This window comes from Thunnus albacares, chromosome 5 (genome assembly GCF_914725855.1).
Source record: "Thunnus albacares chromosome 5, fThuAlb1.1, whole genome shotgun sequence".
Classification (NCBI taxonomy): domain Eukaryota; kingdom Metazoa; phylum Chordata; class Actinopteri; order Scombriformes; family Scombridae; genus Thunnus; species Thunnus albacares.
The window spans coordinates 4105574-4121078 of NC_058110.1; the positions used below are offsets into that span (position 1 = coordinate 4105574).

General features: G+C 38.2%; 1 protein-coding gene and 1 long non-coding RNA gene across 3 annotated transcripts in view; one reads left to right on the forward strand and one right to left on the reverse strand.

Annotated features, from left to right (window-relative positions):
* Window positions 1-15505, reverse strand: part of snphb (syntaphilin b) — a 38380-nt gene that overhangs the window by 8171 nt on the left and 14704 nt on the right. Inside the window, exons 2-3 of one of the 2 annotated variants that reach the window (XM_044351013.1) lie at window positions 8109-8241; window positions 10-189 (exon numbers count right to left, since the gene is read on the reverse strand). In XM_044351013.1, coding sequence (XP_044206948.1) covers window positions 10-189; window positions 8109-8158 — 230 coding nt within the window. In that variant the 5' untranslated portion in view covers window positions 8159-8241. The remainder of the gene's footprint in view (window positions 1-9; window positions 190-8108; window positions 8242-15505) is intronic. The other variant, XM_044351014.1, reaches the window with a different exon arrangement.
* On the forward strand, window positions 77-14223 carry LOC122982044. The gene is made up of 3 exons (XR_006403383.1): window positions 77-88; window positions 1177-1183; window positions 14145-14223. It is a non-coding gene; the product is annotated as an uncharacterized LOC122982044 (long non-coding RNA).

The following is a 15505-nucleotide window of genomic DNA, read 5'->3' on the forward strand; positions in this document are numbered from 1 at the left end:
AGAACAGACCGAGAACGAGGGGTGGAGGGAGAGTTTGTTGAACGGCTGTGGCGGTCCGGAGACTTGGTGGAAGGGTATCCTTTACTTGGTGACTTGGTTGATGCATAGCCTTTAGTTGGGCGCATTGAAACCATATAGCCTGCCTCCATGGGAACGTAGTCTAGCTCTATGAACCTGCAGTAGTCAAATCTGACAGACCGGGCAGAGACAACAAGGTGTTAAATCACAGAGGACAGGAGAGGACCACACCTGACCCATACATGCTACAAACATATGCACACTGTACCAAGCTGTGTGGCATATAGCACATTTTAGGATTCACCTAATTCATTTGGAGCCTGAGCTGCAGGCAGGCAGATGCCAAATATCAACAAGCACTCAAACACGGAAGGGGCCCGATAGAGGTGGCTCTCTAAAAGCTTTACGAGAGATGGAGAGCCATCCTAATAGTGGAGGTTACAGTCTTTGAGTTCCCATACAAGACATCTATGTGAGTTAATTTGCAGCTACGATGCCTTTACTGACCCAGAACACACACTAACGCTGCATATCCTGAAACACAACTCACAAGAAATAAAAATGTTCTGAGACTCTAATGATGAGAGAAGCAGGGGAGGGCCAGCAACAGCATTAGTTTTATTCATTAGAACCTCATCATACAGAGCAGCTTACAGATGTTTCTACACACAGCAAAACTGCTTTTAAAGTCGAACTGAAATTATAATTAATTCATGCTAAGAAATATTAAAAGTATATTTGTCCTGTTTGTTTTGACTTTTGTACATGTGGTCAAAATTATTTTTAACCAAAAAGAATACGTTTTGATTTTATGGGTCTCTGAACCAATTTAAGAGAGACAACTAATACTAGCTAGACTAGCTTCCACTGTCTGAGTGGAGTTCAAACTTAGAGGATACATTCACAATTTTTCGAGTGTCTTAAAACAAGAGTCATGTGTCCATATGAAAACTGAAAGAAGTTCTCCTCGCTGTAATCATTCCTCCTATTCAGTGTTCATTTGGGCACCTGACTGTTGATTTAAGACAGAAATGAAAAATTATGAACCCATCCTTTAACAGTATGATGGATTCACCCAAATGTTGAATGTTGTAAAAGGACAGACATCTTAAATCATTAATGGTAGATATCCAACGCGATGTGGACTTGTTGAAAAAGGGAAAAGGTTTATTCAACGATTATTATGTCAACATGCGTCCAGTCAGTAGCACATAACTGAACTTGACAGCACTCCTAGCAAAGCTAAAATTACATCAAAATTATAATCTAACATAAATTCAACCTCCAAATCTGATACAACCCAAAACACTGACATGAACATAACAGTACAGCCAAATATCTCTCTCATCAGGACTAAAACTGGACTATATATTTGCTGACATGGATTAAGGACAGATTTAGCCTGCTGTGGTAAAAAGTGATGAATCAAATCCAACCCCTGCGCTACCCCCTACTAGTGTTTCTCTCCACAGATCACCAAGAAAATTGTGTTCATCTTCACATCACATCATTCACATCATCCTGCACCACGAGGGCAGATTACAACTTCACTTAAACTAATCCATGTCAGACAATGGACTCATTCCTAAAAATCACCTTAAACATATATATAATCTAAACACTAATGTTAGCAAGAGGTCAAATAAACATTTTCACCGTAAACCATTGCTACTATTCTGTTAAAGAAAATAAAGTTGAGTGTCACAGTACAGTTATATCAGGGCTAACTAGGAAAACAAAGGGTGATCTGTGATGGGCAACTTCTATCAAGACATTCCTTGCTGATAAAATTGATATTTTAATGTTGTATAATCAGTAATGTATGACACATAGCAAACATTGGAATGAAAACTTTAAAAGAGACATGACTATTATCCGATCACTGGCCCCCGCATAGGGAGGGGAGGACAAGCAGGGCCAATCAGAGCAGCCATGAGGGATTTTCACACAGGACATGATAACTCCACAACACCACACTAAAATCCCAAATATGGACACAGTGCTGCACCCAACTCAATGTCTTTTACCTTAAGGTTAACTTACTCAAGCTTTTTCACCACACAAGATGTCCAGAAAAAAGAGAATTATTCAAACATTTTCCAAATTGTACAATGTAAAGAGAGAGATCATGAGATCATTCGAATACACTCAGGGGTTTTGCTACTACAGCCTCACGTGGTCTGGTATGACCAATACGGGTAGCTTATGTTATGTGGCTAATGTTAGCACATTAAAGCTAGATGAGGTGATTACTGAGTCAATTTTGATGACTTCATCCACTTTTACAGTGCATTTTAGCATTTATCATTATCCTGTAATTGCTAATCATGGCTATGATAGCTGCTGTTCAGAAAGTTACATGGAACCACTTTAAATCTTACTTTGTGTATCGATGTTAGAGCAACACCAGCCGCCTGGAAGCATAATTCCAATCAAATGGGAAAACCATTGAGGTATGTTTAATAATTCACGTTTAATATTACCCAATGGTTGTTATATTTGAGACACTAAAATAATGATGTGTGATTCTTTCTTCTTCTTCTGCTGCAACTGCCCCAAGTTTTAGTAAAGAGTTGTCCCATACCAAGTGGCAAGTGCTGAGTAAACATGTCCAGTGTGATACAATGAGCCAGATATTGACTACTCAGCAGTCCTTCCAAGATCAATATATGACGAAAGCCAAGACACTGACAGAACAGAAACACACAAGGGGAAGCAGCTAAAGCAGTGAGCCTGGATAGGGACAGAATACACAGTACAACAGTGTAAAAGGTTTGACAGTCTATCCTGTTCATCTGCTGGGATGAAACCTGTGTCTGGACTGTGGGTGGTGAGTGGCTGTCTGGTGGAGGGAGTGATAGGTAGGCTGTTTCCCAGGAGTCAGGTGTGAGTGGGTGGAGTGCATAAATATTCCTTTACACTGTGGTTTTGTTTCTGGTGGAGACAGAGACTTTGCTCAAGAAGATGAAATAATTTTTGATATGTCAGTGTCTCGCCAACTCTGCTGTGGAGCTTGTTAGTGTCTCTAACAAATATGTTAGTGTTCACTGAGCAGTGATGGTTCTCATGAACCAGTGATCACCAGTGATCACAGTTTGCTTCTACAGTATGACGATAGCATTATTTCTACTGAGCATGTAGCCGCTAAACACGTCATACTAATCACAGATGACATAAAGGGACCAAATGGTATTAACAAAATCTCAGATTCTTGTGTGTAAATTTACCTAGTGAAGCTACAGATCTAGGTACGTCAGGGTTTCCCTCATTTTCTTTCTACTAGGACATCAGGAGATTCTGAGATGATGGGGCTTGTAGCAGCCAACAATGTAATAACTACTGTTAATGTAATAATTGCCAATAACATAATAATGTTTCCATTCTTAATGTAATAAAAGTCAATAATGTAATAACTTACCCGTAATGTAAATTTGTAAACCAATAACATAATAACTTTTTGTGCATGATGTAAGAAGTTATTACATTATTGGCTGGTTATTACATTATTAGCTGAGTTAAAAGAAAATCACAAAAAATGCAATAACTGGAGCTGATAATGTAATAACATACTTATATCACTTTATTTAAGTTTAATTTATTTGCTATAAAGTGTCATACTTCCATGACACTCACCCTTACTGTTACCTCTTTCAAATAGCTGCTCAAAAACCTGACCACATACACACACACACACACACACACACACCCACACACACACACCTACTATCTCTCTATCTATCTTTGTATCATGTTAGCTTGTCTGTTGCCACTTTCAAGTTTTTGAGTAAAACTGAATCAACACACATCAATTCCATACAAACTTGAATGTCTCCTAAAGCCCATAGTAAACTGCATAGTTTTTGCAAAAAAACTGCATGGGATTAGTATAAAATTGGCGTGTCTGTAAAGGGAAGACTCGTGGGTACCCATAGAACCCATTTTCATTCAGATATCTTGAGGTGAGAAGTCAAGGGACCCCTTTGAAAATGGCCATGCCAGTTTTTCCCTTGCCAAAATTAAGCTTAAATTTGGAGCTTTATTTAGCCCCCTTCCTGTCAAGCCAACACGACATTGTACCAATGGATGCCTTAGGTCTTCTAGTTTCATATGATATCAGTATCTTCACTAGCTTTAAAATTGAGCCTGCTACAGCCTCTGAAAGATGTTGGCGGAGGGAGCAGACGCCCCTGTGGATTAATTAGAATGATCTCACAGATTTGTATATCCCCTTGCACCAAATATATAAGAAATGTTAATCTATGTGCATGAATCTCACCTAAATCTCTCTGGGAATTATGACTATATATTTGTTTGTGGTACTTGATGGTTAGACTCCAGCCCTGCCTTCTACTCCTTAACCATTTGACTACCAAATGAAGTGTGAGCACATATTTGCAAACACAGACAATTTCTAATATGAAATCTATACCTGCTTTGAAGATGCTTTGTCCTGGAATACAAAGATCACCATTTCTCTCCATGAAAAATGTCATCTTTAATTAAACGTATTTAAATTACAAGCAAAGTGTTTCAATCACACTATTATAGCTATTCAGCACTCTCTCTCTCCATATGCATATATAAAAAAACCTGACTCCTGAAAAGTTACATGGAAATTTATGACCAAATCAGAGTCCTTGCCCTATTTACATCCCTGGCTATTTGAATACAGTCATGAGGCTCAACAAGCAGTCTAAAACTGAAACAAATGATATCGATAGTCCATTGTTGAAGACATGTATTTTCTTTGGCAGTCCCCATGACTGACCACTAGATGGCTGTTGATTGACAAGTTATCCTGTCATGTTACTCTGATATTAGGCTTTCTTCCTTTGCAAACTTCTGTCTTCCTTATCACACATGTTGAAAGGTAATTAGTGATTTAATTTAATTCAGTAAATACAGTTTATTTAGCTTATTTAGGAGACATACAAGTTTGTATGGAATTGATGTGTGTTGATTCACTTTTACTCAAAAACTGGAAAGTGGCACCAGGCAAGGTAACATGACACAAACAAATGTATGGTCACAATTCCTAGAGAGATAGTAGGTGTGTGTGTGGTCAGGTTTTTGAGCAGCTATTTGAAATCGGTAACAGTAAGGATGAGTGTTATAGAAGTGTGACACTTTATAACAAATAAATAAAGTATGTTATTACATTATCTGCTTCAGTTATTACATTTTTTGTGGGGGTTTTTTAAAACCCAGCTAATCATGTAATAACTTATTACATTATGCACAAAAAGTTATTATGTTATTGGTTTAGAAATTTGATTACATTATAGGTAAGTTATTACATTATTGACTTTTATTACATTAAGAATGGAAAAAATATTATATTACTGGCAGTTATTACATTAACAATAGTTATTACATTATTGGCTGCTACAGGGCTCAACAAACTCCAATATCAATACAGAGAACTCCATTTGGTATATCAGTGTTGTTTTCATATATTAAATAGTGGGACTGTGACCTAACTGCAAGCTCTGAAGAGTCTTTGTTACATTTTAAATTATTTCACCCACAAATTTCCTCCAATAGATCAAGGAGAGGCAGGAAATCAGCAAGGGTGGGAATCTTTGGGAATCACACAATTCAAGTCGATTCTGATTTTGATTCTGATTCTGATTCTTGGTGTCATAATCAGATTAGATAAATAAAAAGGCTAGAATTAGGAAGCATGTTACAGTCCTCTACCTGATAATGATAATAATGACATGAAAGTGTAATTTACTGACCACCATCACTGGCCAAATGTCTTAAATGTTCCGTGAATGGGAAATTTGCCGGCATGTTCTGGAGTTCTGGAGATGATCGCTCAGCAGTGGAGAGTGCATTTGTTGGCTGGCCCATTCATTGCTCCTGCTAATACTAAGCTAATTTTTAAGTTAATAAGTCCAAAATTAGTTCAAATGTTTGCCTTCTTTGAAGATGAACTCTTCAAAGATGAGTGTGTTTGTGCTGTACACCATCTAGTTGCTTTTTTGTGTAAAACATACAAAAAATGATTTTTGGAATCTGTGAATGGAATCAGAATCATAGAAGATGAGAATCCTGATTCTTATGTGACTCAATTTTTCTCCCACCCCTAGAATCAGTGTAGTGACTAAAAACTGAAGGGGAAACCCTGGTCTGAAGTTTCACATGTAGCATAAATGTTGCCTGTGCGCTGTTAGTCTTGTTTTAGTGGCTACAGTGCATTCCAGAGCTACAGCTACAGCTACGGAGCATGCTCTCTGAGACTGTAACTGAAGTGTGTCTCACGCAGGGGGCGCAGGCACAGGAATGGCCACTGGTGCTGTGGCCGCTGGTGCAGCCGTCCCCGACCCTGACGCCGGCTTGGGCACCGGGACGGGCGAGGACGCCAGTATTTGCTGCAAGCGGCGTTTGGGCTGCAGCACCTTCAGTGGGTTGAATCTGAGGGAAAGAGACGAGAAAGAGGAGGACACCACAGCTACAGGTTGAACCATCTGTAGCTACATGTTACTGTAGCAATAAAACTGCTACACCCACCATGACTAGACATACGATCTGTGAGCCACATACCCAGATCGCTTGCAATGTCTGGATGAGAATATTGATTAAAATATTTTAAAACTGGTCCACAGAAGTAAATTAATGTTCAACGATTATTCTTTATACATTAAGTGTACAACATACATTGTGATACAACATTACTGCAGCATTTGCATTGCAAAGTGAGAACATTAAGGTCTGAGCCTAAATGGCTCTATGGATGTGGAAAAAGGGTTTAAGGTTGAGGTCATCACTAAACCTCAATAAACCTCAATAACACAGTCTTATCATGTGTCTTTACTTGTGTCCCGTAAACAGGCCAAGAAAGTCCATCCATTACACAGTACCTGTTGGAAAAAACACATCAGTATACTCAAAAAACTAAACTGTGTTCCAGTTGCAGTAAACTTGCTGTTCACTGGTCAGCATGTGGGAGGTGGCTGACTGCATCCAGTTTATTTTGAACACATATTCTTGTCAATAATACCACGGCCCCTCCATCAGGATCAATAAAGCTAATTAAAAATAGTAAAATGCTGACGCAACCACGACTGCAAAGGAATACAGAGAGTGTGCTAAGAGTTCAGGGTACCACATTCTAATTAGGCACCCTTTATAAGGGTTTTTTTTTAGGTTGTAACTTAGTATTTAATTAATGTTACTAAATAATTTACTAATGCTTTAGTTGTAAGCCATTAATTAGAATAACTTTTAGGCTCTTCATCAAAATACTGGTAAGATGGCAAACAAGCCGACCCCAAGATTTTCAAAGGAATGGGGTGTTACTGGGATTGGTAACTGTTATGTAATTACTGAATTTAAACTCGTAATCCCGTACACTACTCACTATTGAAAAAAATAATCACGTCACTGTACCCACATTACTAACGCTAACTCAACACTGTTGATGTTCTTTGAAGGCATTAACAAAAAGTCCCAAGTTTCTTACTATTTTTTAAGCCAACAGAAAAAATGATTAAGTCCTGTGTAATTATGAATGTTAATGCGCTGTTACTAAATTGATTTTTCATCCTTTTCCAGAAGGTCAGAGGTTGTATGATCCATTGAAGCAGTCTACCAGATGAAGTAAAAAGCTAAAAAGACAAAGTAAGTGTCCTGTTGGAGGCAGATGAAAACCAGCCAGAAATATTTCACAGTACAACATCTGGTGAATTAAAGGAAAATGTTAAATTTTGAAAAAAAATAATGTTACATACACATTTCTACTGGTGTTAAAAAGGTCATGTCATATGTCACAGTTTGTTAATCTGACAAGGAGCAACATAACTGTGCTACAGAAAAATCAAACAAAGACCAGGCACTGAACAAAGGCTGATGAAAGGACACGGTGAGGGTAAATGTAGAAAACGTGAATAAGCAGAATGCATTAATACACTAGCAGCATCCGTACAGCTACACATAGGCCCATATTTATCAAGTGTCTCTGAGTTGCTCCTAGGAATCGTGATAAAAATTATTTATCTGAAGAAACTCAAGAGGCAAATGTGACAGATTAGGGGGACATGGCTAAAAGAGGAAAAAAATACCATGGCTTCTCATTGGCTACCTACCGGCGAGAGCCCGACACAGACCTCCGATTGGCTGGAGCAGGAGCAGACATGGGGTCAGACAGCCTCTTGTGTAAGCTTCAGTTTCTTCTGTCCTCACTTTCTCTTTCAGTTGTAAGAGCCTGGAGCCTGGAGCCTGGAGCCAAACAGAGACAAAAGCAGTGAGTGACCACATGCACTCAGACAGAGCGAGAGTGGTTAAGAGCAGTGACGGTCTGGGAAAATAACAAAAACTAGTCATTATGGTGGTACACATACACACACACACACACACACACACACACACACACACACACACACACACACACATATCAGATCATGGTTATTTTTGGGGAAATTCCATAGACTTACATTAATTTCTTGGGGACTTACTCTAACCCTAACCATAACCACAACTTGCCAAACTCCAACCCTTACCCTAACCTTAACCTAACCCTAACCTTAATGAGAACCTATTATACTCATTTTAGCTCTATTTTTTTATTTTTGGACTCCATTAGAGTAGCTTTGCATGATTCACAGTTCAAAAAACTCCTTATTTATCTTATACTGGTCCTTTATGCAGCCCCTCACTATACACAGTTTCTCTTTACACTCTATTTTGGATCCTGTCTCTTTAAGGCCCTCCTCCTTATGAGCCCACTCTGTTCTGATTGGCCAGCTTTAGGTATCAGAGTTGTGGAACTTTACTGCCAATGCAAACCAAAAATTTCCTGCTTTACTGCTTCAAATTAAAAGCCTTTAGATGACTAAATTACAGGAGACTTTTATTGTGAAGAATTTACAGGAGGTGACACTGTTCTTCACTAAAGTAGCAGAGCTTCGTTAGCGGCGCTAAAAAACAGTCGAAACAACAAGATAAGGAGATATTTGAAGTTATTTGTTCAGCAGATCAGTTAGAAATAACGCAGGGAGGAATAGTACAAGCAGAAACAGCTACAGTGATGATGTTTTATGAAGAGCTGCAGACAACCAGCACACCTCCAACAAGTAAACTACTTATTTTACTTTGCTGTGTGATGGAGTTATGACTCAGCGTGACTACCCCCAAAACAATGGAAAAATGTCATAACGTTAGCGGAACGGAGTAGTGAACTTGGGTGCTGTGCATATAAAGAAATCCGTCACTATCTGACATCAGCTTGGGCTGAAAGTATAAAAATCCTATTTTGTGCACAGGGATTACTTTTACATACATTTACCTCATTATTTTAAACATCAGCCACTTTTAACATGTAAATCCAACATTGTGACATTATATATATATATATATATATATATATATATATATATATATATATATATATATATATATATGTATGTCTGAAAATAAGGAGAAGCATAATACCACTTTATACTTTAACCACTGATCCTTTTTCCTAATTGGGTATAAGACTTATATCCCCAATTGAACAAGCTTCCCCAATTAGCTGGTTTTAAGTCTGAAATTTGTCCCCAAAGGTAGCCTATCACAGACCACACACACACACACACACACACACACACACACACACACACACACACACACACACACACACACAATAAGGGATGAGTTTTGCTGACTGCCTCTGCACTTGCCTCAGCATGCTGTGTGATGCTGCTGATTCAAGCTGACACTTTGCTGGCAAAGACAGGACATGAGGGTTCAATGGCCAATCACCTCCCCACCATGTGGGAACACTTACCAATCGTCATTCATCTGATTCGTCTCAGGCCAAATACCGGTGAGAACAGCAGAAGTGAATAAAGGGAACTGTCATTTGCATCTGTAAGCATATGGTGGCCAGGGCCTTTATTTGGGACAGGCCTGTAATAGAGACAGGCCTTTATTTGTTTGTTTGTTTCTTTCTTCTTTCTTTAGTATCTCGCCACTTCAGACCTACATTTGACCCCCTAAACATGTTCAAAAACTCACCAAATTTGGCACGCACATCAGGTCTGGTAAAAAATTTGATAAAATGTAAAAATTATCCCCCAAAGTGCCAAAATGTGCTCTATAGCGCCACCTATGTATCTAAAATGTCTGCCACGGCTTGTAGGAATGTCGTAGAGAGATTGAAACAAAACTCAATTATTTGACTAATCAAGACCTACAAATCATGCTGACACCCCTGACCTAAATCCAACAGAAAGTCTGAACACATGAAAGAATGAAAAAAAAAAGAAAAACAAATGGTTCTGATGTCTAAACTATAAGTCTGACCACTTTGTAACTTGTATCAATGGATTCGCGACAAATTTTCCTACAAAAATATTATTTTTAATGTAAGATTTGGCCATGGGATATTTCACAAGGGGGGGGGGGGGGGGTTGACGGTTGAATGGATACAGCAGAAAGGTCTATATAAATACAGTGCATTATTTACAAACTTTGTATGAAATTTGGTGTTATTATTATCATTTATTTTACAATAATTATAGGTCTTATATGTATAATTTAGTAATGGGGATGTCCTATGAGGGGAAGGGAAAAATTGGAGTGAGGGTGACAGTTTAGTGATAAAGTGCTGTAGAAAAATAAAATCATAACTAAATTTTGTTGCTCTGTACTGCAGTTTTTCCTTTCTTAGGGCCTAAGTACCTAGCACTCTTACACTCTCCATTCAAATATATGAATGTTTTTCTGTGTCCAGCTGCAGTTACTTCATTGTTTGTACACATCTGACAGCAGTGTTCAATGATGTTTCAATGCAGCTCATTTTTGTAGGCTACAGCAGCAATGTCTTTTTACATACAGTACATCAATACATACCTTGTATGCATTTTGCTGTGATTATCATATATTTTTGTATTTTACAGTAATCAAGGTCCGATATGTATAATTCAGTAGTGAGGATGACTTATGATGGCAAGGGAAAAAATGGTGGGAGGGTAACAATTTAGTGATAACGTGTTGTACAAAAAAGAAAGCAAAATTATAAGCTCTGTACAGCAGTTTTTCCTTTATTAGGGCCTCAGCAGCTAGGAGTCTTACATTCTCTATTCAAATACATGAGTATTTTTCTGTATTATCCAAAGGCAGTTACTTTTTGTTTCTACATATTTGACAGTAGTGTTCAATGTTTACTTTCTTCTCAAGGAGTACTTGTGCTCCTAAATTAAATTATTTATGCACACACATAGAACTTTAGGAGCACACTGAAAAATGTTCAAGTAACAGTTTATTAAAGGAAAAAAATATTTACATACATATTTAAATGCTTTGTGTCTGTGTGTGTGTGTATGTATATCAAAATGTATGTTCTCTTTAGGGGTGCTCTATCATGGCAAAAATCATCAATTTTGGCGATTGCCGATATATGTACATAATTTTTCCCACTTGGCTGAGGAGACTATTACACATGTAAGCATAGATTGTAATAAGTATGATCAAAAAAGACAATATATGAAGGGAAGAACTCAGGAAGACTACAGTTCCGGAGCTCAGCATTAAAACTTTAATGAACCTGCCAAATAGGTTGAGCAGCAGGTTGTTTTTTTTAGTTTATTATACAGACAGGATTAATATTTGGTCCATAGTCCGAAGCGGGGGGTGGTGGTAATGCACCTAATACGCTGGTTGCCAACTGCTGTAATAACCCAAAAAAAGGAGAATAAACGGTTTTATCAAACAGAGTGGTACATCCTGTCAGCCGAGGTGCTTCCTATCTGTGCAGCCAAACACAGCAGCTCTTCCACGGACTATTTCTCCCTGATGGTCCCGGTGCTTCTTCCGCAGGCTTCACTTCACTTAATTGACCGACAGACCCACTGGTTCTCCCCACTTTAACCTTGGATCCAAACAGACAGCCAGGGCTAGCTGAGAGGCTAGTGTAGGCTAACTGGTTGTGCTTCTTTCCGGTCATGCTGCAGCTAACGCTCCGCTAGCCTTAAGAGCGTCGCCACTTCTTGTATCCGTCGTTTCAACTTTAAATCCCTCTAGCTTTTCATATACTTTTATGGTTGTAATTTGTAGTTGCACAGTGTGCGAGTAAATTTTTTCCCCAATTTGCACACATCTATTTTTAGGTACAAATGTGAGTCAACTTCCAGAAAGTCCCAGAAAACACCATTTTATTTACGTGATTGGTGCTACTGCTTGCTTGATTACTAAAGATAGAAAACACATGTAAATTCAAGATTTGTAGGGCAGAATCTTGTGACTCATTTAAAGTTCAAATGAAGTTTGTATCCAAAACTATGTGGAAGCAGTAGATGATCAAAAAGGTGTGGGTTTGCTCACACTCTCCATTCAAATATATGAGTATTTTTCTGTGTCCAGCTGCAGTTACTTATTGTCTCTACACACCTGACAGTACACATGTCAATCAAACTTTGACCAGGTCATTGTGGGTTAAAAGTCTGTACTTTTCTAAAAATAGACTTGATGAAAATTAGGAAATTAATTTCTTTTATACACAAACTCATCAAGAGTTTTCAATTTACTAATTGAAATTCAAGTGAATGGGCCCAAAACTTGCATTATTTTGATGACACAGGTGTGAGCAAGACAGACATGTCTCACCCTGCAGAAAATTCTCTTCCTTGCACTGTTGAGATTTGATGTTTCACCATGACAGAGGAAGTTGCTATAACTTTATCATAAATGCTCCAGTCTGCACCAAACTTTACATGTTTGACAAAAGTCCCGGCCTGAACACGTCTACATGACAATATTCTATCAGTGATGCAAACTGGCTGAATAACCCTAACCCCCTACGAAATTGCAGCAAAGGGCAAAATAGTGGACAAAAGAAGTGATGTTTATCTCCTTCTTGCACTGTCTGAAAACAGCTTGGGTCTGAAGACATCTACATGCCTGTGACAGAAGCCCTTCGATTGCACCGCGGCATGACATGCACGGAGGCGCAAGGGCCCGTTCAATGCTGCTTGCAGCTTTAATTTCTAAATTCCTCTGTTCCCAGCAGATTCCCAGAAATGAAAAAAAAAAGATTGGAATTAGAGTATCACAACATCCACTAGGAGCACCAGAGTGGTGAGTATAACATGAGTCTGTTCTGATGGAAATGGCCATTATATTAAATTTACCATGTTGTTGTAGTAGGCTACAGGTAATTCCACACCCGCCAATGCTTTTTTTTTACATAGCCTTTATTAATAACCATCTTTTATTTTAATACTGGCTTCTACACAAGGATTCATGGTATTCAAACATACATGTGGCTGTGTGGATGTGGAAAGAAGAGGATGGAGCACAGCCTGCCTGCAATCCCATAAACATTTAATCATTACCCCTGTCAGTGACTGTCACCTGGCAAAGCTCAAACTGGCATTATATTGCTGGAAAAGGCAAATGCAAAAATGTCAAGGGATTTGTGCCATGTATGGCATTCATGGAGTATGCTAATAAACAACAACAACAACATCTGCAAGTATCTATTGTATCAGGCTTAGAGAAAGAGATGCACATGGAGGGGTAAAAGAAGGGGATAGTGCTTAATCAATAATACATCACACACACAACTTAGTGGGCTCTTGGGTGCCATATTTGTATGGTTTGTGTGTGTATCTGTGTGTGTGTGTGTGTAAATGCAAGGCACCTGCTGTAAGTCACCTTCGTGCTGTGATAGCTCTACACGCTGTGTTGTTTCCCTGCCAACCTCATCTCTCTTTCACTACAGGCCAATGCTAAAACTCAGCCAGTCAGTGAATGAGGACATACGTCATTACTGGAAATAAAGCACTGTATTCTTATCTATCTGCTGCATCACTTCAATATCAAATTACAGGTTATTCATTTAAATCCTGCTAACACCATAAATCTACCTACTGTATAACCTGAGCTCTACTTTAATTCATCTAGCAGTGTTTCTGTGCTCTCTGTCATTGCAATGTTTAGTTTTTAGCATTACTGCTTTGATTGGAACAACAACAACAACACACACACAAAACAAGAAGATTGAATCCTCAGTCCCTGTAGTAATTAATTTATCTCATTACATGCTAAATATGTGTCCAAAATTAATTTTTGAGTTGTTTTTTTTTAAATCAAAATGTCTCTTTTCCTGTAAAACATACAGTGGTAGAAGAAGTATTCAGTACCAATACAGCAATGTAAAAGTACTCCATTACAAGTAAAAGTTCTGCATGAAGAATCCTACTAAAGTAAAGGTACATAAGTATTCCCATAGGGAAGCAAAATCCAAGAAGAGATCTCATAGCTGTTTCTTTCATTTATCCTAGACACAAATGAGCTATTTTTAAGACTAAGCAGACCAAATGCTTTTTCTCCTACTTCTCAAATTCAACTCAGGAGAAACAACCACATAAAATCTCATTTATGTCTTACTCTGATCAAAACAAGAGATCTCTAAATGATCTTAAATAAGTCTAATTTAAGTCTCCTGAACATGGGACCATGAGATCAGAGAGAGAGCTCAAAGAAAACTCAGCTATGACTCCTAGGATCTCATGATTCTTCTCAAATATATCTCAGTTTTCTCATAGTGACCTCAGCAGAGACAACCACATATAACTCATCTGTGTTTTACTCAGCAAAAGAGGGGGCTGCGCTAGATGCCATGGGTAGCATCACAGTACTTGAGTCCTGCTAACAGGATTTTAGGATAATACCCCCTCCAACCACAATATAGTTGCAATGGCAGAGTGGCGCTGTCCGTATTTCTGCTCAATAACTCCACCGGAAGTGAAGCAACTGCAAAAGAAACTGCAGTGAGCTATCTTTCTTTTAGCTTAGCACTGCACGTTATGCTCGTAATGTCTTAATGCAAGGCTCCTTTGTTATTTTTTTTATTTGGTAACGCTCCTGTTACATCTTAAAAGTTGTTAGGGGTTCTCAAAGACCGTTTTGTGTACACTTCTTAATTGTTTTAAGTTAAATAGTGCAACGCTAACTCTGTTAGCTTTGCCATTTTTCTATGGGATATCCCATTGTATTAATATGTTGTTAGCACTATGCTAAGTGAAGATTATTGTCCTGTCAGCCAGTTCAGTTTGTGACGTTAAGTGTCATATTGTTTTATTCAAGTAAAATTTCTGCATTCAAAATGTATGTAACTGTAAACATTTTTATCGGTTTATCGGTTAAATGTAGGTGAAAGTTATCAGATAAAGTCTTCAACTGTTTCCTGCTGTTGAGGGAAAACCTCTGTTAACACATTGTTAATTGTAACGTTAATGGAGCCAAGCTTACCGGTAAACTTCTACCACTTCCAAAAGATCATTTATGATTTCTCATGAACAGACACTAACTCATTCTGCAAATATTTAACATAACTCGAAATTAATTTCAGCTCCATGTAAAGTGAATAAACATGTTGTTTCCTAGATAATTTTTATAACTGTTGATTTATTACATCAGAGTTCTCCTGAGTGAAGGACCTCAGTAATATGTAAAAAGTCCGTTTTGTCAGGTAATAAATATCAACAGTGTTTTATGA